We start from the raw sequence: 25385 nt of genomic DNA, 5'->3' as shown, positions 1-25385 counted from the left end.
TGCATCCCCGCCCGCTCTTTGGCTGTTATGAGATCCCCTTTTAATGCCATAAGGCCCCAAAACCAGTTGTAATGGTTTGTTTATCCACACCAAGGAAAGCAGTGATAATTGGAAAATCGTGTATTTACAGTCATGACTTACTGTATCTATTTCAGTTTGCCCATGAAATTTTATGCTGTATTTTTCAAAACATTCGTTCTCATGATCTTTGTAGTAAATGTAAAGGCTAAAGGACTTTTCACACTGGACAAGTAACCTATTATTATTGCAGCTGTTCACACAGACCATATACGTTTTTGAAGACAAATTTGCGACATGTATTGCGACAGCTGATTTTTCGCATGTGAATAAACAGATCTGACCAGTCAGATTGTGACTAGCTCAAAATGTGCACCAGTACTGAATTACAATGATATGGAAATAATACTATTTTATAGACTCTGAAATTAACTGCCTCCCCAGGTGTTGTCCCAATTCTGCCAACAAGAGCTCAAACGACACTGACATCCTAAAATAAGAAGTAGGTAGATCAATCCAGATATCGATAGTATCGATACCTATCCTGGTATTGGTATTGGATCAATTCTAGCGTGATGGGGTGTATACTTTTTTCTGTTCTCTAAGTTTATTATGTGACCCACTAATGTGTGTTAGATAATTTATTTGTAAATGAAAAGATGTTCTTTCTTATGTTGATTGTCACATTTATTTTATATATAGCCTAAATTTAACTCTTGTAAGCCCGCAGGTTTCCATTTGTGTAACTTTAAATCCTGATAGAACAGAATAAGCTAGAGCAATCATTTTTTGCATTACTTGCATATCGTGCATTCAACTTGTCTCAGGTAGCAGTGTCCTTCCACTAATGGCTTTTACAAAAATTATGTAAAAAGCACATCCAACAACAAAAACATGATCCAGAAATACACTTTGCCAATCTGATCTGATCTGTTCATAGGACTTCTCACGTTGGAATAAAGTTCATCATGCTGTCAGCAGGAACTATCTGCCATTACCTGTAGAAATAGGGAGTGAAGTCATTTTTCATGGGAAATGCAGTTTTTTCCCCTCAAAGGCCAATCAAAGGTGCATTAGTGGTATTGGAAGTCATGTTTGACTTTGTGCCTTCCTGCTTAGTTCATAGGACACTTAGTAGTTTGATTCCACTGTTGGAAACACAAACAGTTTGACTCAACTGTTGTTTTTTTAATTCTTACATTGTATTTTTTTTTTAAATTCCTGTTTTGATTTTGGTATCATCCATCAATTCGCTTCTGCTTATCCTTTTCAGGGTCGCGGGGGGGGCGCTGGAGCCTATCCCAGCTGTCATAGGGCGAGAGGCGGGGTACACCCTGGACAGGTCGCCAGTCTGTCGCAGGGCCAACACACAGAGACAGACAACCATTCACACTCACATTCATTCGCACATTCACACCTAGTGACAATTTGGATTATCCAATTAACCTATCCCCACAAGTTGCATGTCTTTGGATGGTGGGAGGAAGCCGGAGTACCCGGAGAGAACCCATGCAAACACGGGGAGAACATGCAAACTCCACACAGAAAGACCCCGGCCTGATAATGAAATTGAACTCAGGACCTTCTTGCTGTGCAGCAACAGTGCTAACCACTATGCCACCGCGCTGCCATTTTGGTATCATTCCAGTATTTTAATTACTATTTCTTGTATTTTAATTCTGGTTACGGTTTAATAATTATGGAGTTTTTGACTCATCCAGTCCTGGGTTTGAATTGGGTTTTCCTCTGCTTCTATTTATCAGTTTATTTCTTGTGTGTTCAGCTCCTCAGTGTTAACGTTTACAGTCTCGTATTTCTGCTTGTATGCTTTTATCCACCAGTGTGTCTCTCTCTTCACATTTGGTGTGACCATTTTTGTGTGTCCAGTTTTTTTGGTTGTTTGTTTGTTGTTGTTTTTAGTTTTGTCACATTTTACTTTGTTAGATTTCTTTCCTTTTCTTTTTTTCTAGTGTCTTGTTTTAGATTTTCCTGTCTACTAATTTTTTTAGATCACTTTTCACTGAGCCTTGTTCCACTTTCATTTCTAATTCCCAGTCAGTGTGTATAAATAACCCTTTCTTTTCCAGACTTTAAACTAACTTTAAAGTCAGAAAATAAAAGATTCAGCATGTACTTAGAACTCACAGAACACATTAACACTGTGCTTCTTAGCTGGATTAATTAATATGTAATCAGAGGTGGTTTAGTGCTTGTTATTTATTTATTGATAGGATGGAGAGTATGAGTTCTTGTAGGGTGGGATACACCCTACAACAACTAAATACATCACAGCCCATCAGTATAACAGTGTTTCTTTCTATACGAATTATTCCATATATAGCAAAGACAGAGAGAGAAATGCCCCCTCATGGATATCTTCAAAAGTTTATTCACGTTTTGACACAAAAACTGCATAGTGGTAAAAGTTTCCTACATAAGCACAGCAGACTCAGTGTTGTCCCTCCAATGATATTATAGCTTGAAATGTCAGTTATGACACTTAACTGGCTTCTGGAAAGTGACCGAGTGAATTAAACACATCTGCTTTATAGTACATGCAGCAGGTAGTTCATACTTTCTCTTAATGAAACATCATTTTCATACATCTTTGATAAAGCACAAAAAAACATCTTTCATTTAAAACTGTTTTTTGACCAAACGTGTTAACTAATTTATTATTATCTTTGAGAACTAATGGAGTGACAAGTCTCATGATAATAAGAAATTAACTATTATCTACAGTATTTGTACAGCACCAGAGTGACTGCTTTTTGTGACACTGCAGTCTTACTTGTGTGTTACAAAAAAGCAGCCTTGAATTTAAATAAATGACATTATCATGCAGAAAATATTACAATTTGTTAACAAAATATATCCTTCCAAAACAAAACAACCTCAAACTGTATGTTGTGGAATTAAACTTTTTTAAAGAGTGTTAAACTGCACTCCAATCCCAGATGAAGCATCTACAAGAAAGCCAACTATTTTTTATTCTGCTTGGAGATCGCAGATCAATTAGATTGTCTGTGGTTTCAGATAACTACAAACCAATAAAAGAATGAAAGACAAATATGACAGCAACACATCATAGTGAAATACAGTGAAGCAAAAGTGTAAGTGTTGCACTACAGCTTTTCAGAAAAAAAAACATGCATAAGATCAAGCAGATCACTTGCTTTTAACAACACCATCCAAACGCATGTACTTAAAACATAATCAGGGATGTAGAGTAGTCAAGTTGAACTCAGCCTTACACCTGTAGGCTTACATGAATATGTATGAAGAACCTGGAGTTACATTAGATAGAGCTCTGATGTTTTTGTGTGTTCCTTCTGGTTTGTTTTCTTGTATGAGATCACGATTTAGCTCACGTTAAATTACAGTTAATAACACTTTAAAACATAATTACAGCACATAGCCACAGTTTATGCTGTAATTACTGTTCATTTTATATGTTTTGACGACCTTCAGAACACTGAGGCACAAGCAGACTACTGCTGAAATGCCCTTCTGGAATATGATTAATCAAAACACCAGTAAAAACCACATTTTAAGGTAATAACTTACTCCAACTAACACTTACAACACCTACAGTCAGTTGCAGCAGTACATGATGTCAGATCTCATTAGGCTTCCTTACCACTTCAGGACTGCTGACCTCACCCCTGGAGGGTAATACTGAAACCTCAGGGATACACTTCACTTCAGACTTGTTTATAAAATTAGAGTTTACAAAAAACTTTACATTCAATGTTCTGTTAAACTCAGGAATAAAGAAAAATGAAATGAAATAAACTAAATAAAAACAAAAAAGAAGTCCAGAAACCAAAATTATGGACTTTCACCTAAAAGGGGCAGGTCCTTCTTTAATGTTGCAACACACTAGTTTTAGTCAAAATGGCCACTGTGCAATCTTTGGCAACAAATTATTGGCAAAACAAGTGATGAAAGTTTTCAGTCCATATCAGTAAACATCACTTTGTTTAGAACTAACTCTTAAAAAAGAACAAAAAAATATTCTAATTATGTTATAAAACTGAAGTATGACTCTTTTTAGTTTGCAAAATTTAAACAGAAGTTTTCAAGTAACTTTCTCTAAACTCACCTCTAAATTCAATGTCACCAAATACAGTTTAAGGCTTTTAAAAAAAAGAAAAAGTTACAATACAGTTGGGAATAGTACGTACAATGGTGAGTCGGCGCTGCAGTTGATATCTCATAGCCAAGAGGTCTGTAAATAATTTGCATTAAATTGTATAATCTGTGCTGCATCATTAAAAGTGCATTTTAATGAAAGGTAACAATTTCACAGTTTAAAAAAGTATGAATATATATTGAGTCCTTTTCTATCCCCAAGGTTTTCTTTGGGTTAATAGAGAGTCTGATATCAATATGGTGCATTGAGTCATTTTGGTAGAAACTCTGTAACTACACTCAAGGACAGCAGAAATGTTCTGCTGCATAGTTTGGCATATTAGCTAGATGACTAGCTAGCAAGCTAGCACAGGGAAATATCTGAATCAGTCCACGACAACAAGTAACACGAAGATCAAAGCATCTTAACTGCTTTAAATGTGGATTATGAGGGGAACGTTGGAAAACTTTCACCCCTCTAAGAGGTCCCTGGCCCTCATAAGTTCAAGAAACTCTGGTTGAGCCCCCCTTCACTGCCATACCTCAAAAAAAAAACTTTTTAATAATTGATGTAGCTCAATCCACAGGGTCATAATATGGTAAAAATGCAACAATATGTCAAAAGCATTTTTAAAACATGGACTAGCTATTAAAAACTAGTAGTTTCGTCTGTCTTTAGGAACTCACTCTGTTAAAAGGTGAATGTGACAGCACAATATGGGCAAGGGTGGGTCATATCCCAGGATTAAGCCCAGCGTAAAAACACCTTTTTTGGTTCTTTGCATCAAGTTTTCATTCAGTAAGACGGCAACAGCAATCACTGGTGATGCTCGGCAACAGTTTGGCAGCGTCAACAAGGCAGCCATGTTGCTATAAGGCACAAAACCAGAGCTATGAATGACTGAGGTAAAAAGAAATATGACAAGATCAGACTTAATAAATAAGCTGATGGTTAACACAAATGACATTCATTCAGTGTAGCAGACATCACAGTGTCTCATGAGTTGGTCACATCAAAGTTGTCCCTGCCTCTGAACACGATGAGTTAAAGGAGCTGATACTTGTAAGTAATTAGAGGTCATCTGTGATAAAACACATAATTACAAGACATTTACTATCCAGGAATTGCACTTCATTTTTAAGATAAAAGCACAGTATTGCAATCTTTGGCTTTAAAAGAAAAACAAATCAAAAAGAGGTTTTCTGAATTTATTAAACCTAATGAGGCGCAACAAAAACATTTTGCTGCATACTCATATCCTTTATGGCCGATAAACCACCACCGAAAAGCCCATAGTCCCACATATAAGCTGCTTCAAGTTACACAGAGAACCTAGACTATTTAATAATTATTGTATATACACAAGAAAATGTTTTGTTTTTTTAAATTATATCCCCTTTTTCTTACTTAGCTATATGTTTCATTTAAATATGTTTCTTAATTGGATCCAAATTTAATTTTGGAGCTTCGATATGTGCAATGAGACTGCATTGCATTATTGAGTTTGTATTCATAGAGATATACAAATCTTTTCAGTGCCTCTTGAATGTTAGAAAATATTTATTTTTTCAGATTGTTCTATATTTTATTCATCTACTCTGCCATTTCTGGTTACCCTAGTATCTCCAATACACCACTTTGATTGGAGTCAGTTAAAATTAAAATGTGGCATGTAACATATTGAAATGAACCTCTACAAAAACAAACAAACAAAATAAAACATTAGCAGTGAAAGGTAAATGGCCAACAGTTTCATGCTAGATGTGTTCTTAATATGTCAAGAAATATGTGTGCATCAATCACAGCATGCGCCTACGATTGATGAGGCTGATGGATGTTCAGTGACAGGGATGCTGCTCAGATCAGTGTGGGAGCTCCTGGGATTTGACCCTCCAACATTTGGATTCTGTTCTATTGCAGATGCAGCAAAGCAGCAGAAACAAACACGGGGCATGGTTACAGGAACTGAAAATGCAGTTATTTATATAGAAAACTGGAAAAAATACTATTCAAATAAATCATATTTTGTGAAATGTATTTGCATGGGTTTGATACCATTAACATATATTATGTATATAATTCAATGTAATATATTTTCCTGTTGCAAATAATCTTAGACTTTGAAAATAAACCATTCAAAGCTGTTTAAGACAATAAAAGCTTGTCTTAATAGAGTATAAGTGTTTGCTTGGATATAAACTAAACTGCCTTAAATTTAAATTACTGTTAAATCTGATAACAGGCATCATAGAGAAAGCAACACAAAAGTCAGCTTTTTATATTACATCCTAAGTTGTGACCCATTTATCCCATTCTAAATTAAAAACATGCATTATGTACATTATAAATACTATTTATAATTAAAAGAATATTCACAAGATGGCATTTTTCTAACTGAACATAGACATAGTAGAGCAGCATACGCAGAGGGTAAAATGGGCAATATTAACAGCAACCCCAGGAGCTCAACCACTAAAAGAATATTTCAATAAATTAAAGACAAAGTAAGTCAGTCCACTTTTTTTCTCTCTCTGTGATCATCCTCTTAATGTAAAGCTAGCACAGATTCAAACACCTCCCCCTGCTGGATGGAAAGATGCAGTGCTGTCAGATATAAAGAAAGGCTTCAGGTGGTCCTACTGCCCAGACGCCTTGGCTGCTCTCTGCTGCTCCAACATGGCTCTGAGTGCAGGAGACATCATGGTGGGGGACATGGCTGGAGTGAAAGGTCGTAAAGGGTACTGGGCATTTTTGCCAGGGACATAAACGCACTGAAAGAATCTCTGCCCTGTGAAGACAAGATGAGATGGAAAGAGGTTGCTTACAATAAGATCTGTGGATAGATTTGTACTGTGCAATTATACGATTACATGGTGTGTTCAAACCACACATAAAGCAAAGTTTCCAGACCAGAAATAGAGGCCAAGCTGGCATCACTGTTCGTGGGCACTATATGATTTAAGTTCACTCTTATATAGGGACAGAACCAAAAAAAGACTGGTAAACTCCCAAAATCTGTTTTTGTTTAAGAGGAAGCAGTTCTGGCGTTAGCGCTAAGGCGTTAACATTTCTGGGTTACAAAATGGTCCAAAAAACCCACTGATGTGATGCACAAGTTCACTTCACAGTGGGTTTGAACACAGCCTTAGCCGCCTTGATTAGAAACACCCACACCCACCTATATCCTTCTCCATATACAAATATTAATATCGGCCACAGTCAATGAAATAAGAACCTGAATAAATTTCACCAAGTCTTACCAGGTTTCTTCTTGTCTGTAATATTTTCTTCTTTCTTGGGATCTTCTGCATGCAATAAAAATAAAACTTAATGAGAATATGAGATTGTGCTTCACACTGAGAGAGAAAGAAAACAGAGGATAAGTTTCTACATGCATGAAAAAAGAGAAAGGATAAAAGACAGGCTGGGTTTCACTCTTTAAACACAGTGATGTTCTTTTGCTTGTTTTTGCTGCTTCAGTCTCTTGTTAAAGTCAAACTAAAATTAAACTTTATTTGGAAAAGCGACCACTTGTTGCCACTTGTCATTTGCAAATAAAAATACATTTAAATGTAATTTTTCTGCAACAACCACATCACCCTGCATAATTGTTCAAACCTAATAAAAGCCACTCAGCAGGTGTTGAAATAACACGCCTCAAGAGTGGTGCTCAACAAAGAGTAGCCTTGTTGCTGCTGAGTGTTGTAAAGGGAAAGCACCTTCTCATTCTCAGGATACCAAACACTGCTGTCCACAACAAACCACTGACCTCTCCATAATCTATGGAGAGACTAGTCTGTCACCTGAATAGCCATCGATGGGCAATTGTAAAGCACCCTTTGATGTTACATGTAACTAGATATGCAGCATGTGCAGGTTTAATTTTGTGATGAGGCTTTTCATAAACCTAACCAAAAGGAGTTTAGTGACTCAAACAAAGCAAAATAAAAAAGTGACTGAAGAGTAAGTAAATCATCAACTAAAAAACAAATGTGATGGAAACCAAAGTTTATTGGCTGACGCACATCAGAGTTGCAGCTCTCTAAAAGGGGACCATTAACAGCATTTAACACCCTATAATAAGAATGAATTGCAGCAAGCTACACAGTACACACGTCTATCAACATTGTATCTAGTTTATAGTGAACCACAGAACTTGCAGACTGAAATCTCTTAGAAATCCTTGTTGGTGAAATGTCACCACTCAGAGACACAGTGCACAGAAATAAAAACATTTGGCAAAGGCAAGTCTATGAACACCAGGAAGGATATTTAACTCACATTAATTTGTTTACTCATGTTGTTGCTCTAATTGCTATTTATAAGGTTGTTTTTCTTCTTGCTTTACTGTTAGTTGATGTTTGCATTAGAGTATCATGACTTTGTTAAGTTGTATAGTTATATTTAACTTAAACGTAACAATGTGTGCGTGCATTTCCCTGCTAAATAAAATATAAGTAACTTAAATCAAATGAAATGAAATCCTCCAAAAGAGGTTGATTTCTTTTGGAATTCAGTCATGCATAAAACAAACCATACAACACAAATACTGGCTAGTATTGTCTATATAAAACGATTCTGGTTTGCTTCTTTTAAGTGAAGTAAAGAAACCAAAATCAAAGTAAACCTCTGAACTTCAGTCTGAACCAAAGAAACCAAACTACTTTTCATCACACCTGAAGAAACAGGCACTGCTGTGTCAGATGGTAGCAAAGTGTGAAGTTAAACAGGGCAGTGGGGGAGTGTTTGTAATCCACTGGATGATTCAATAGGAACAGAACACTAATAACCCAATTTAATGGGTTTTGGTTCATGGATTTAATCAATCCAGCTAAGTATAAAATTGTTGCCATATTCATCAAAGGCCATAATCTCTTTCAATAATTCAAGGCGGCTCAAAAGGCTTGTAATCTTGTACCAATCAGCTCATCTCATTAAATTCTAATCACTTGTGATCCTAATGTCATTAAAGCCATCGTCCTTTCATACTGAATTATCCATTGGAAAGATGGTGAAAATTTACAGAATACCTCAGGCCTTACAGGAAGCTGTTTTCTCATTTTCTATTGACAACAAGCATATGATACACAACATGAATGACAGAAAACAAAACGATTCATAGCACCACTGTGTTTCTTTGTAATACTTCAAAATGTTTATCCAGTAATTCAAGAAGCTTTATCAGTTCAGCTAACTTGTATACTGTAGCTTACACTGATGCTGGGAACTTACATTTAAAGGCATTATGAGGAAAACAATTCTGAGAGTTAATTTATACATTTGTCGATTTAGCTGTTGATCAGGATTGTGTGAGTGCATGTGCTGATGTACAGACTCTTTTTGTGAAAGGACAGCTTATTCTAATTTCTATCACCCTCCTGAACATTATCATGGCTGCATAGCTCCCAACAATCTTTGCTGCCAACAATAAAATTGGCAATCTAAACTCATTCTGCCAGATATGGCAACATGTTTTAGGTATCATTGTATGAGGGAAAAAATATGCATATAGTAAAACAAGGAATTGAGATTGAAATACACTCCTGCTCCTTTTACCCAGAATTTCAAAAGTATACTGAAGAACAAAATGCGTTGATAGTAGAAAGCATTTTTCTAGTCTTTTATGTTTGTCTGCATTATTTTATTGTCACCAACCCCTGACATGTAGCCATGTCTGCCTCTTCCTTGCGAGAAGAGACAAAGCAAAATCTCTGATGCATTCAGTCAGATTGACAAGCAAGATGACAGAGAGGAGGGTGTTTACATTGCAGAAGTATTCATATTATTTTGTGCCTAGATGATGATAACTATCTGCCAGCTTTGAAAGAGCGCAGCTTCACATTCAGAACAAGCACAGCAAGGTAAGTACGGCTGATGAGGAGGACAATGGTGTCGATGCTACAGCTCCAAAACCACAATGTCTAGATTTTACCAAAAACTGTCAGTGTGAGGGAAATTAACAAGCGTGTTGCTTAATACATTGTTGATATGGACTATTGAGTTGTCCATATCAACTCAGTAGGTAGGCTAGGCCCCTCGGAACAATATGATAAACTAAAACCAAAAACGAACTCTAAAGAACTCAAAAGTCTTAATTCCCACTAATGCTGTAACATAACAGATGACTTTTTTTACTTGAAATAAAACTGGATTCTAACAAGTTAACTTTAAATGTATCCCAATACTGACTACCAAGAACTGTTACTGATGACAGATACCTTACTAGCTCAGAGGTCATATCAGTAACCAAAAGAGAACCAGGAATGTTTAAGTCTCTAATCAGCAGCACTGATAAAGCCTCTTGAATGAAGCACACTCCACTGAAATTAAACTTCTGGAAACACAAATAATTCTAATAAGTGTCAATACTCTCTATGGTGACTGGAGATTATTTACTGTGCATATAGAAAACTTTCATGCTCGAGTACTTACCAGTTTTTGATGCTTGTTTCTCTTTTTCTAAAATTTGCAAGGGGAGAAAGGAGCAGCTGAGCCTTCTGAAATATACATAGCACTCATTAGATTCACTTCTAATTCTACTCTAAAGCCATACCTTGAGTCTCTTTGACAGATTTCTTTTCAGCCTCCTCTGCTTGGCCTGTGAGAGGAGAGACAGCCCTATTACAGCCTGCCAAATAACTCTCTGTAATTGTGGTGTAAATTCAATATTCTTGCAATATTATTCCCTTCTCGGAGTAATACAGCTTGGCATGTCTCTAATTAGAACTTTATCATGCATAAAACAGCCCATTTTATTCACATAATCTGCATCTCAGAAAGGGGCGATTTTCCCTGAAAAATGCCAGCAGAGAACATGAGTATGTTTCAAACACATCTAATTTGCTGTAGATGGTTTTTACAAGGGTACAAACATATACGCTTGCACCTTCTCTTCCTGTGTTTCACTTGATCAGTTTAGCTTCTGAGAAACATGGATGGACATGAATACTAACAGTGACTGTGAACATTAGACTCTTTCAGAATGAGGCATGACTGCAGTTTAGAAATTCTTCATTTCCATCCTCTAATTAAAAGACATTTTTCAGAGGTGTTTTACTCTCGGCATGAATTCCACCATAGTTAATTTGCCTTCCAATTTATCAAAAGGGTGTACATTCAGACTGGTTATAAGACTTTGTGGTTCAAATTTAAAGAATACAACTTTTACAGAGCTGAAAGTAAAGGCAAGAAAGACAGCTTGTTAGATTTTCCTGTTTTTAACAAGGTAACAAAGATGGCTTGAAACAGCTGAGGGCTGTTTCAAGCCTGATACATACATTTGTATGTATCTCAGTGGTCTCCAGAGACTAAAAGATGAATGCTGCTGGCTTTTCAAATCCCCTGTTTTTGTGAAACCAACAGTTTTGTGAAACCAAAAGGTCAAAGCCCTAACTTTCCCACTAATTTTGGAAATCCTTCAGGGAAAGCACAAGGTAGACATATTTGTTTCTGAGAGCTGTCCAAATACAAGCAACAATCATCTCAAGACAATTACAGTATTTATTTATTCATAAACATAAACTAAAAAATGTTTTGTTTTGTTTGGGTTTTTTTAATCAGAAAAACAAGTTTGCCCAGTTATTTATTCTGTGGCTTAATGACTGTAACTCTAATAATGATAAATAATCTAGTCTTAGCTGAATATACACAATGTGTTCTGTCATTCTGGCAGATTATGCACTAGCATTAGGACACTGGCACAGTGCAGTGCTAATATCGTACTCCAAGAAATAACAATCATATTTTAGACAGTTGTGAAGTTTACATCTGGAGATCAGAGTTGGCGGTGTAGTAAATCTGACCTGTAATGTTGAGTATTGAAAATTAATTTAAATTTGGGAGAGAGGGAGAAGGGATAGAAATGTTGCGCGGTCCCACAAGTGGGACACTTGGTCACTACTGGCATGTTAGCATACTAATGGGTTAAAAGGACTATTGTGCAGTCTCAAAGTGCTGCTAGCATGCTGTAAATAAGCTAAGCTTTAGGGAAAATTATTGCCACATTAAAATATAAACTTACTTTTCTTTGCTGCCAATAATTTTGATCTTGGCTTGGCTACAAAAACAAAAAAAAAGTAAAGAACTACAAGTTTTAGGAAAGCTAGATATTTTGGGGCCCTCATGAAAGAAACACAGACCTGGTTCAGATCTGGCAGGTTTCTCCTCGTGGGCTTCAGAGGTTACATTTGCCCTCCTGCCAATGTCAAGTCTCGGTCTCAGTCTGAGTGGCTGTGGACGTGGTTCTGGATCTGTTTGATATGAATTTGAACCGAACCAAATCATCTTAATAAACAGAAATTATAATGCAGGGGTAACTGGGCTAAAGTTGATGATTAAAAAAAAGATCTTCAACCGAGAAGAAAATCTAATTTTCGTGAACTCATGCACGGTCTGAGTTTTACCTGTCTTTGCTGTCGATGCCTTCACTTTGCTCATGATAGGTGCCGCTTTTGAGGGGAGCAGAAACAATTAGTTCCCAATCATCTTTCATGAATTATGATTGGCTTTATGCAAATTAATGAATGTCAGTGAGTGCCGTCACCTGTCTTTTCAGAGGCTGATTTCCTCTTCTGTCTTTCAGCCGCAGGCTCTAACGTAATGAGGAAAAACTCGTGATTAGCAGCCTGAATAATTTGTTTTCTCAGTCAACTATTAACTTCTACTTCACATGAAAGAGAAATGTGTTGGACTGCATTTGATTTTTTTTAAATATTACAAATTTGACGAGATCCTAACGTCTAATCATGTTTACCTTTCTTAGGAGCTGCAGCACTTTTAGTTTTATGTTTTGCAGATGGATCTATGCAAACAAATTGGAACAAAATACAACAGAATTAAATATATAATGTTTAATTTTCATCATTTATATGTCCCAATAACAACAATAAAGGATATTTTACCTGTTTTTGCCCCTGCATGAATTCTGATTTTCTCTTTTTTAGCAGCTGCCACTGAAGTAACAAACACATAAGAAGAACATTACACTTTTAAAGGCAATCAAAATGCATTAGAAAGTATAGATCCATAGATACCAGATCACCTTTCTTTGCAGTGTCTGCTTTGGTTTTGTCTTTCAAAACGGCAGCATCTAGTATTGAAAAAATACATGAATTTATGGTATCTGTATCTTGGAAAAAGGTTTAAATATATATGAATATTTATAACAAAGCACAGCTATAATTACTGTGTGTATCACTTCTAACAATGTGAAGTGTGTACCAGAGGAAACACCAAATTATCCAGCTGTATACATGAATTACCTTTCTTTGTTTTCCCTTTGGCTGCTCCTGGCTCTGAGGGGATAATTGCAGTGAAATGCCCATGCCAAGTTAATTTTCTTTAATTAATGCATTCATATAGCACACAGTGCTATTGTACATCACTGTTATGTGCTGCAGCTGTCGTTTGTTATAGTGGATATTCTAGTTAGCTGGCAAATTAAGTATTTAGTGGATGTGGAGAGCGCTACAGTACCTTTGTCTGAATCAGCAGCCTTTGTTGTTGTTTTTTTTGCTGAAAATGACAAGACATTAATTACTATCACTGATGTAATTGTGATAAACACAACTTTCCACAAGAGTTTAACTTCTTAGTTTGTACCTTTCTTTGTGGAGACAGCAATCACGTCCTCCTCAGCAGCCTCTGGTTCTTAAAGGGGAAACAGTTGTAGGTTTATTTACTTTGTAGCATAATTTGAATTATATTAAAGTTTCACAGAAAAATTTAAGATTTTCAGGATAGTGTGGGGTTTTTTTTTCAAGTGAAATGTATTTATGCTTTTATGTATTCATTTATTTATCACACCTTATTCAAATATTTACTTATCAACAACTCTGTTTAATTAGTTGCACTATATTTTTAAGCCTCATTGATTTATTTGATCAGATTTTTGTGATTTTCCTCCCAAAACCTGTGGAAGGTGAGTAGAAAAAAATCTGTATATTTAAATATTTTTAAATGAATACCTTGAAAACAAGAAAGAACAAGAAAACAAGAACAAGAAACAACCATTTCAAAAGAAGAAAGAAAATAAATAGACATATCCTTCTCACCTTGAACCGGAGCATCAGCAGGCTCAGCTTCAACAGCTGGAGACGGGACCTCAGGTTGGGCAGGAGCTTTTTCTTCTTCTTCTGCAGCTTCTGGCTGTACAGGCTGGAGTGGCTGAACTGGATCTGGTGGAGGCGGCATCACAGGCTGAAGTGGTGGCTGATATGGTTGATACTGTGCGTACAGTGGATGCATTGGTGCTGGCGGAGGCTGTTGCTGATAAATGCCCTGTGGGGCTCCGGGATGGACAGGGTGGGCGGTCAGTACAGGAGCAGAGGGAGCTGAAAACAAAAACAAATACGCCTTTAACCTTACAGCAGAAGTCATTGAGCAACGGAGATTTAACTGTGACTGCAAACAGTACCAAAAAGTGAATACCTGACATGGTAGGAGGAGGGTAAGGATTGTCTGTGACTATGTGATGAACTGCAAGATAAAAAGCCAACTTTAAGCTGGTGCACAGTAAAGTCTTTAATTCAGCCTATATGACAACATTTCAGTGCACTGTGGAGATCCTTGTGCTTACCATACCATCCAGGTGGGGACGGGCAATAAACTGGTGCAGGTCTACAAGGCCCAACTGCAAAACATCAGTGCACATTTGCATTATTCATATAATCCAAAGCAACAGTTTACTGGAATAATACACAAACAAAGTCATATTCTTATTTTTATATTTTGGTATAAATGTTCTTTTAAATCAGGAGAAAAATATGAATGTTTTATACCTTCTTGTCCAGAGTCTGTGACCTGTTCTTGCTTTTTGGTCTTTGTCTCTGTGAATAAACAAGGTCACATTAAAAAAAACAGCAGTTTTATAAATACACTAACATAATTTGCTCTGCTTTTGTAATACAGTGATCATGAATGTGACATATTTGTGGGGAAGTAATTGCTTACTTGTTTTGGAAGCCTTGGGTTTATCTACTTTCTTGGCTTTTTAGAATTGAACAAGGTACAAATATTTAAATTCATAACGTATATGTGAAAAAGTAATTCTCTCCTGATTAACATTGAGACCAGTTTATGTGTGTATTAAATCTTAGTACCTTTCAGAAAAGGAGGAAATCTTCGGATCTTTGTGATTTTCGGAGGCAGGCTGATTCTAGGAAGAGCTGATTACGACATGACTGTGTTTATTACAATATCACAATAAAGGCAAACAATAATAAGCGCATCATTTTAAAGATTAAATTCATATAAACATAAGAATCAGTGCTACCTGTCTTTTTGGGCTTTTCAGCTGTCTTTAGAGTCTTTACAGTCCTCACAGTTTCCCGATCTGAAAATGAACATAAGGGATAAAAAAAAGAAAATTGATAAATTATCTCTGAATCAAAAAGCTTAATTAAAGTTGCAACTTCATATCCAAGTGATGCAAATTATTATAATTTTACAGGGTGAGATAATATTGTTCCCTGAATTATTCCCCTGTAGAGCTTATGGGAGGTTACTGTGAAACATAATAATGACTTAAACTTTGTCTCTTGGGAGTTTTGCAGGTAACGTCAGTGAGTATATCTTAAATAGGAACTTTTTATTTGTTTTTTTTACCATTACCTTTTCTCCTTCTCACAGCAGAAACTCTCTTGGGAGCATCTGAAAATATAAACAAAGCTAAAGCTACAAACTGGAGGAGGAACACAGAGGCTTGTGAAGAGTTACGTACTTATGACACTGCATGCAGCACACAACATGATGCATATCTGCAGAATACAGGTTTATGTTCCAGCATAATCAACATTTATAAACTACAGTTTAAAAATGTTGATTAAAGTGGAAGAATCAAACAAAAATGAGTATAATGTCTACCCTTTATTAAAATGCTTTTTTTGTATTGTTTATATGACACAATGCAATAAGATGTGATATTATCATCACACCCTCCTTCTAAATAATGTATTATTTATACAGTAGAGTTGTTTTTATGCACCTGACTGTGAGGTAAGAAAAACAAAGAGACTCCAGCTCAAATCTCATATGGGATCACTTTTAAGTTTTACATTGAGTTGCATTTTTATTTTCTGTGTCACACAAGGCTTTAAAAACAAACAAACAATCCACTTGGTTGATACACAGAGACTTAAATACATGATCTAAATGTTAAACATGTTTGGGTTCCAAGTTACACCCAGTTTCTTATGAGCACCATCACATATTCTACATTCTCTCTGTTGCACCATCTTTACATTAAAATTTAACTACAGCTTGCACAAAGAACATATTTAGTTTTTATCTTGTGGAGAACAGTGATGGTGCATTATGATGCAATATGATCTATAAATCCTCAACAGAAAAAAAACAAGCGTTTCACGTGTGTTGAATATGAACATTGAAATGATATATGGGATTTTTTCTGCTTTTAAGACTAAAAAATACTAAAAAAAAAAAAATAGTTTTGATTCTGTATGCATCTGAAACAGTTAGAAAGTTAGAAAACTCAATTTGTTTTTTTGTCAAATTACTGAATGAATTAAAACTTGCACAAATGATCAATACAATTGCTGCTGTAGGAAAATAAAAGAAGTCTAGATACAATGTAATCGCATAAGATAAAACATGTGCTAAATGTTTTCTCACAAGGGTTTTTTTTAATCTATTGCCATATACTGTTATTAGATAATACAGTTTCCACCTCATTAAAATAACTTATTTTATATGAAATACACTTCATCATTTATTTCATTTGAAAACCTTAGGTACTTTAAAAAAACAGTACTTTAAATTCAACCACACAGTCTTTCACTGACACTGTGTTATAAGAAAAATGTACAGCAGACATTATGAAACCATCACAGACCTTTTGCCTTAGCAGTCTTAGTGGGAGACTCTTTGGTCTTTGCAGAGTGCATACAGGGACACACTGGAATCACAAAGCATAAAATTAATGTTACCCTGACAAACAAATATGACAAAGCATTTATAATTCTCCTCAGGTTCTGACCTGTGGGCTCTGTCTTTGGCGCTGTCTCCTCTGGTCCAGGAACAGGTTTGATCACATCCACCGATGCCTTCTCATCCTCATCTTCGTCTTCATCATACTCCTCTTTCTTGTCTTCTTGTTCATCTACAGATTTCTCAGGTTTAGAAATTGGCTCTTCATCTTTGCCCTCATCCTTCTCCTCTGGAGCTGCAGGCCGGGTGGTGCCTGTAAAAGCAGAAAGTGGCTCTATCATAGAATCATGTCACACAACAAGGAAAAAACGAAAGGATTTGAGGTTTTCTACTCTGTTAAGGGCAACAAAGCAATTAAAGAAATTTGAGCAGGATAGACTCTTGACTTTCAGGAACAATATGTGTGATGAAATAAAATAAGCTACAGTCAATTTAAACTTACCACCTTCTACAGAGATTCCAATGACATTTCAGTGTTTTTTATAAGCTGTAAATTGGCCTCTCAATCTGTCCACTCTTGCATATTTTTTAAGGTGGACAAGCACTGATAGTGTTGCCTGCTTAGGGCAGAAATAAATGTATAATGGTAAAACATTTAAATAAAATAGATGCTTTTTACTGCCTACAAAAGGTATACTATTAACAATATTTGTAGAGGTAATTGCAAAAGAATTTGAAAAATTAATGAACAAAACTTCTTATAAATTTACTGGCCATGTAACCTTAATTTGACACACATAGCTTTGATGCTTTTGAATCCAATTTATCTGTTTCTCTAAGTTTGACTGACCTGTAGGTGGCAGTGCGAAGTCACAGATTTCACAGTCACACCTGACATACTGCCCACTCTTTAATAAATATGTTGTTGTTGCTTATTATTTGTCTTATTTGCATCTCCTTTAATAAGATGCTACCTTTTTAAATTATTATTATTAGTGTTGCCTTCTATTCCTACTATCAGGAATACATATATTCCGGTTTCATTGCACATTAACAGGTTTTAGAAACAATATTGAACACATTTATGAATCCTTTGCACCACAACAGCTGTTTGATACAAACCTGTTTCTTTTGTTTCTGCGTCTTCAGTCTTTCCTTCATCTTCAGCCTCTTCGAGCTCATCCCCTTCTTCATGGTCTTCATCAGTCTTTGCTGCCTCCTCCTGGACAGTTAATGTTCCTGCAGCAGCAGCTATAAAAACACAGAACACAATATACTATGACAACTGTGTATTTAAAGCATGAAATATGAAAAATCACCTTTCCTGTGCTGCTTCTAGCTCATTTTTGTCCATCCTTCTTGTGTTTATAAGAACTAAATGTAAAAAATAAAGTTGTACAATACCTGCCATCAAGATTTCACTAACACCATCATCTTCTTCATCTTCATCCTCATCTTCTTCATCCTCCTCATCTAAAGAGCTTGTATCAACATCCTTATCATCAGTTGTGTCATAAGAGTCACTCAGAATTGTTTCTCCAGTGGAGTCCTCATCCGTTTCAAAGGAAATGTCATCCTCATCATCTTCATCACCTAAGACGCCGCTGTCTGTGCTCGTAAAGGGAGGAATGCCAGCTTCCTCCTCCTCTTCCTCTTTGTCATCATCAGGGATGCCCTCTTCAGTGACATCAGGTTTGTCTTGAGCATCTTTGTGTTTAAGGTCTTCAAGGATGTCTTTGTCAAAGTCCAGGTCAAGGTCATCATCTTTAAGGTCTTCTTCATCATCTTCATCATCTTCATCATCTGCAAAGTGTTCGGAGGATGCAACAGAGATGTCCTCGTCTGATTGGTCCAGCTCCTCATCATCTTCCTCCTCGACTGTGTCTTCTACAGTTTTTATGTCTTCTTCCAAGTCTTCATCTTCAGCAGGAAGTGGAGAAAGATCTTCTTCATCTTCATCTTCTTCCTCTGCCAGTTTGTGATCAATATCTTCCTCATCCTCACTACCAGCTACAATAGGAGGAAGATCCAGGTCATCGCTAGTGTCTTCTGCAATGACATCATCACTATCAGTAACACCCTCAGCTAGTCTATCATCTTCATCATCTTCTTCATCATCCTCCAGCTCGTCCTCTCCCTCTTCCTCTTCACTGGAAAGAAGTTGATCGTCACTGGTTTCATCTTCATCCTGTTCTTCTTTGTCTTTTTCATCATCTTCTTCGGGTAAAGTTACCTCTTCGTCACTGTCTGTCACCCCAACAGGAACATCGGACTCAGAATCAGGAGATACAGCCGACTCTTCATCCTCAGAAGTGGAAATGGGTTCAGGAGAAACTTCATCATCCTCCTCCTCTTCCTCATCCTCCAGTTCTTCGCCTTCCTCCTCTTCCTCATCCTCCAGTTCTTCGCCTTCCTGCTCTTCATCTCCTTTGGCCTCTTCCTCCTCCCCCTCCTCTTCTTCCTCATCCTCCAGTTCTTCGCCTTCCTCCTCTTCCTCATCCTCCAGTTCTTCGCCTTCCTGCTCTTCATCTCCTTTGGCCTCTTCCTCCTCCCCCTCCTCCTCCTCCTCCAATTCCTCCTCCTCCTCATCTACTTCTTCTTCCTCCTCATATTCCTCCTCTTCATCATATTCATCTCCATACTCCTCATCATACTCCTCCTCTTCCTCATATTCATCTCCATACTCCTCCTCCTCTTCCTCATATTCCCCTTCTTCCTCCTCCTCTTCGTCCTCCCCAGCCTCCTCTCCTTCATCTCCTTCTTCTCCCTCTGCCTCTCCCTCCCCCTTTTCATCCTCCAGAACTTCAGTCATTGGTGGTTGCTTTTGTGCTTGCATTCCTATGACTATAAAAAATTAAATGGGTTAATCAAATTAAGAGAGCAGTAAAAAGTAAAAATCCCGCAATTTCTCTTTGAATAATATTGTATTAACACAAAAATGGTAAAATTCAAGTGTCACACTTATCAGTGTGACCCATTGGGATGCTAGATTTTCACTACACATTACTATGGATTCATGATAACTATGACGTTGCTATACTGACAAAAAGTGATGATGGTTAAAATTAGTCTATTAAAATAGCAATAATAAAAGTAGAAATAATTAAAATGAGTCAATAATAATAATAATAATTTTGTAAAAGTCAGTGATATATTAATTTTGTACACAAACTATCTTAAAGCTTAAGGAACTATTGTTATTTTTTTGTATATTTTCATTAGTTTTTATTTTTTCATTTCTTTTTGTTAGAGTTTGCTTGTTTCAGTGTTATTATTTGAAATTGTTTAGGTTTAGCTGAGTTTTTATTCGTTTATTTACAATCTGCTTGTTTATGATCATTACAAAATGGTAGTTCTTGGTCAGGTGCAAAATTGAAATTCAGAATAGCTATTACAACACTTTCTCTCTATTTCTTTCACAGTACATTTGACTTGTGGGGTTTTTTTTTCGAAGGCATTTTAAAAAATTCAGTATATTTAAATATATTTTCACACTTAGTTTTCAGTCTGGATTTAGTTAAGCATAAACGTCAGTGACTCAATCAGGCCAGCCTGTAAGTCAAGGCACAGGGTAGGGTAAATTAGTGCACCCATGAGCGCACCTCAACGAAGTGGCTACATTGTGTTAGCTCAAATGCTCAAAGGCCAAAAAAAGCTGGAAGAGCAGCACTAAAGGCAGGCTACAAATCAGTAAGCCCCCAGCTGTGTACCCATCTCCACTGCCTCACTTAACAAGGTAACACCGGCCAAACTGCTGCTACATGAATGAATCAGACTAATTTAGCCAGTTTGTTGTGGTTAGTAACTTAATCCACGTGTGAGAGAATTTATTTCAGCAACAGAAAAGTGAATTCCTAACAGGCAGTGACCTTACTCAGTCATAGAGTTTAAGTAAGCTAAGGCTGCAGTTGTTGCTGAAAGAGAAGAATAAGTCTGTAAGAAAACGTCCGTAACCGTAAATGTAGTGCAGATAGATGGTTCACTGCCTCATATGCATGGTTTGGCACAGTTCTTTTTTTTTTAAAAAAGGTAAAGGCATGGAGTAAAATTACACTGAAAACGGGGATTAAGGAGAACCCAATATCGGTGATGGGCGTGATAAGTATTCCATTAATCTAAATGAAGTATTTAGCAGTAAAATTGGCAACAAAGTAAAAATGAGAGTTACAGACCTTTAGTTCGTGATGGTAGAAATTCTCCTGCAGCACAGAAAAAAAAATGATATATGTAATTAAAGAATTTAAAAACCAAATGTTTCACTCTTAGTACAATTAGTATACCAATTCACAGACACATTTAGTGGAAATTAAGAAGCTCAGTTGTGGCAATTAGCATCAGTTGGTTGCAAGTTAGATGCAAACAATCCTACAATCAGAAGAGCTGCTTGAATCAGTGCAACTAAAAAAAGGAGAGAAGTAAGATTCTGCTTTTAGTTGACTATTATGATTTTCTTTTGTTTCCATCATTAGTCTGTTATTAGGTGTGAGAACTGAACTTATCATTATTTCATTAAGTTTCATAAGAACATTCTCAGAAATGTATTAATATTGAATACCTTCTGTTTTCTTACTTTTCACCTCCACTTCATCATCCACATCATCCAACCAACTTGAATCTTTGAGATGGTTCATAGATATAGTCAACTTGGATATAACACCATTTCAGCAAACATGATTCTGTCCCTGCTGGCATCTTTATTCAGGCATGTCTACGAATACCTTCCAACAAACTTTCTTTAAACTTAAATATTTCAGTAAACTATGTCTGTAAAATATGAAGCTTATGCAATGACGTCTGTTGTATCTTCTATTAATACAACAAATCAAAACTTCTAGAAAAAAAAAATATTTTTTTTTCAGAGACACATTAAAAAAAACTTGCAGTACATGTGTTGTTCATTGTAAAGAAACACATTAGTCAAAGCAGTAGCATGCCCCCAGAAACTGCCATTTCAGAGTTTTGATTTTTCATGCGTAATGACAGCTGAAATTACTTTTCCTGGAGGGGGTTTATGTTGGTAGAAGTCCACTTAAACCCCACAGAGAATATATAATGCAGAGAACAACACATGTAAAGCAGCACAGTGAAAAAGAAGTGCAAAAAGCAGCAAGCAAGGCTTTTCAGTTCAAATTCTACAGCTGGATGATTTAAATGGGATATGCACTCAAAAGCAGAATTAGTACAAACCTTTTTTTCTGACTGCATATAGAGTTCCTGGAAAAGAAGAGAGAAAAGTGAAAACTAGCATATCATCAGATAAATTGCAGTCACAGAATTTGAATATGTTCATAAAGTCATGAACCTTCATCGTCGTCTGGAGCAATTAAGTTGGCAGCAAATTTCACTATTCCTGTGATTATGTTTGATGATTCATCCACGGCATCGTTTACCGCCTTCATGGGGTCTGAGCTGATCTTGCTGAGGCCTCCTGATGGAGCATGAACATGAATACAGGCACACAAACAAAAAGATGTTTTAGTTACTCGTGAAGTTTGACTGGAGTTGTTCACCTGCTTGTTTTTGTACCAAGCCCAACAATTAAGAGTTCCTCAACTCTTATTGTCACATTTCCTCAATACAGACAAAGCTATCATTCCTCTAGAGTGAGGAAATGAGAAAGCATGATGTTCAAACTGGGATGGGGCAACAGGAGCTTAACTTGAAAGGCAGAAATCTGCATTTCAGGAGTTTTTCAATCTTCAATTACAAAGAACAGTAACCGACATTCCAGTTAAACCATCACAAAGGGCTGCAAATATAGAGCATATTGCTGTGCAAAGAGCATTTAAAAATCATATTGACTGTCTTTCATCAAGTTGGTGTTCATAGTTTTAAAAGTCAGGCTAACAGGTTATTTTTCTTTTGTTCATATTTAAATATTTTTGTTTATCTTTGTTTGAACATCTGTATGTGAATCTGACATTGAATCTGCATATTAGAACTTGTGCAATAAATTCCTTCAAACTAAATTCAATTAAACTCAAAAGACTTGAATTTTCTGACTTGTTTGCAAGCCAATTTGATGAAAGAGGGACCTGCATTCCAAGTGGAAATACCACCAAAACATTGTTCATTTTGGAATTACCTAGATGAGCCTTATCAGATTTTGTTTAACTTGAAATAAAACAGAATTTATACCAAGTAAAGCTAAAATACGCACTGGGAAAAAGGAAAAACAGAAATGCAGTGGAACACAGTTTGGTTTAAAATCCGAAGATTTCAGGAGAGCTTAAGTTTCTTACTCTGTAGACAGAGAACACTGATACTTGCAGTAAATAAATCAAGCATACCTGAATTTCAAATATTCAAAATAATTTTTGGAAACAGAAAATGTGTTACTTTTACAAATATTCTAATTTTTTTGAATAATAACAAAACAAATACCACCTAAGAAACCGAGCAGGAATTAGTCCACTTCACTTATAGAACCTCTTCTGACTACAAACTACTCTTAACATGACTGAACACCTAGAAAACAGACAGAATCAAGCATGAATGCAGTAATAGACAAAAAGCAGTCTTTAGCCTAATTTATCATCCCTCTACAGGTCCAACAAGGCTGTAAAGGACTTTCTAACATTGACAGCCAACATTACCAGTCAATGTTAGGGAGTTAGTAGCTGTTTTTATTAGTGCCCTTAGAAGAAGTGTCTGTTCTGACGATTTGGTAGCAGATATGGTGCCTTGCCTCTACGCCCTGAATCCTTAAAAACCCTCCTGGGTGGGTGACCTGGTTGGATGAAAAACACAGTGGCAATAAGTAAAGAATTTAAGTATAGTGATGAAGCAAAGGAAAACAAAGAAAGTGAAAGGAAAGGAAGGGTCGTGTAAGGTGAAGTATTTGTGTTGACATTAAGGTTATTTTAAACTAAACTAAAACAAAAAACTGAAAACGGAACAAATTAACTAAAATTAAAGTAAAGGCATTGGAGTAGAAATAAAAATTAATTTAAAAAAACTAGACAGAATTTTTTTTTTCACTGTAAAATTGTCAGTGCCACAATTTTAAGTTGAATTGAGGGTTAAAAACATAATTGATTAACAATACTGTGAATTGGGGAAATTGGTTGGGTACTACTGCTGCTACTATCCCAGATTCTTTTGCGTATGAGCGTTGGGTTAGAACACAGCTTAAATTAATAGATTTACAAGCATTGCTTTTTAATATAGTGATGACAAAATGACCCAATGCTTGTTATTTGGTGGTGTTACTGTTACATATGAACATATGAAGAAATTAAACTAGCAAGCTTTATACCAGTTGTTCATAATTGCAGACATCTAACAGTGTGTGGTAAGTAAATGCATTCAAATAAAATCAGAGTTTAAAAAAAATGCTTCAAACAACAGAAGTATCGGAAAACTGTGAAATGACTTTATCAGCATAATCTTTTGTCCTTCCCATGGAAGCTCATTCACTCATAGCGGTATGAAGGTTCATGAGATTTTACAAATGATAAACACTGAAGGCACGTCCAACCAGATTAACAACATATTCACACACCTTGAGGTACATGTTGTTGCTATTATTAAACTAGCCTTATCTTTGGTTTAAGATGCCAAAGATCGTTTGTGTAAATATGAAATGAGCTTCATCTCACGATAAACCTTATGGCCTGTTGAACAAAAAAGTTGAACAATAAACAATAAATGCAAATATAGATTGCAATAAAAACTTTGACCTAGTGCAGATAAGGCACCCAGGTACTGTTGGGTTCCCTTTTTTTTTTTTTAATGAGGCAAGACGAATAAACTCAAAGTATAAGTTTTCAAAATTTACAGAGCAGTTGAAGGTTGAGGTTAAAACCACGTGCCAACCAGACAAAGGGCATCACACCAAAACAGTAAACACTTTTATTATGAGACACATGAACAGAACATTAACACGATCGGTTAAAAAGTTAGGGAGTAGCTGTAGTTTAGACTTGGCTTTTCCCTTATTTGGGACTTGGTCTGGCTCTTGGCTCATCTTACATCTCCTGGATTGGAGAGCTCCCTGTAATGAGAAGAACTACAACGCTGCCCTACCTGCACAAACAGACACCAGAATTTATGACCTCCAGTACTTTTCTAGACCAAGCTTGTGTTGTGTGGGTGTGCCATCATCTTTCAACACTCAACTCTATATTGGCAGCAAAACATAATGTATAATAACAGATGAAACATAAATGTATGAAAAAAATGAGGTAATTGTGGAATACAAAATAATGAGGTATATTTGCATTAAAGTTAAAAAGTAAATTCTTCACAGTATACTGGTTCTCAGGGTCATGCTTAATTATTTGTTATTAGTTATTTGGCACAGCATACTATAGGTGAACCTATGTAATGAGACATAATTTCTCTA

At 36.2% G+C, this 25385-nt stretch overlaps 1 protein-coding gene across 11 annotated transcripts in view; it reads right to left on the bottom strand.

Moving 5' to 3' along the window:
- Positions 1-2289: 2289 nt before the first annotated feature.
- Positions 2290-25385, bottom strand: part of LOC308397129 (uncharacterized protein) — a 31573-nt gene continuing 8477 nt past the window's right edge. The window contains exons 3-34 of one of the 11 annotated variants that reach the window (XM_080882865.1): positions 23727-23768; positions 22341-22466; positions 22226-22252; positions 21594-21653; positions 21211-21237; positions 18443-19882; positions 18161-18289; positions 17148-17351; positions 17004-17066; positions 15764-15802; positions 15426-15485; positions 15253-15318; positions 15104-15139; positions 14932-14979; positions 14730-14783; positions 14582-14629; positions 14206-14484; positions 13754-13801; positions 13628-13666; positions 13414-13446; positions 13194-13241; positions 13054-13104; positions 12906-12953; positions 12696-12743; positions 12556-12600; positions 12292-12402; positions 12174-12209; positions 10707-10751; positions 10586-10612; positions 9184-9216; positions 7414-7458; positions 6855-6941 (exon numbers count right to left, since the gene is read on the bottom strand). In XM_080882865.1, the coding sequence (XP_080738991.1) occupies positions 9185-9216; positions 10586-10612; positions 10707-10751; positions 12174-12209; positions 12292-12402; positions 12556-12600; positions 12696-12743; positions 12906-12953; positions 13054-13104; positions 13194-13241; positions 13414-13446; positions 13628-13666; positions 13754-13801; positions 14206-14484; positions 14582-14629; positions 14730-14783; positions 14932-14979; positions 15104-15139; positions 15253-15318; positions 15426-15485; positions 15764-15802; positions 17004-17066; positions 17148-17351; positions 18161-18289; positions 18443-19882; positions 21211-21237; positions 21594-21653; positions 22226-22252; positions 22341-22466; positions 23727-23768 (3359 nt within the window). In that variant the 3' untranslated portion in view covers positions 6855-6941; positions 7414-7458; position 9184. The other 10 variants (XM_080882856.1, XM_080882857.1, XM_080882866.1 and 7 more) reach the window with 10 other exon arrangements.

Source organism: Rhamphochromis sp. 'chilingali' (assembly GCF_963969265.1).
Source record: "Rhamphochromis sp. 'chilingali' genome assembly, chromosome: 5".
Classification (NCBI taxonomy): domain Eukaryota; kingdom Metazoa; phylum Chordata; class Actinopteri; order Cichliformes; family Cichlidae; genus Rhamphochromis; species Rhamphochromis sp. 'chilingali'.
This window is presented reverse-complemented; position numbering and strand designations above follow the sequence as displayed.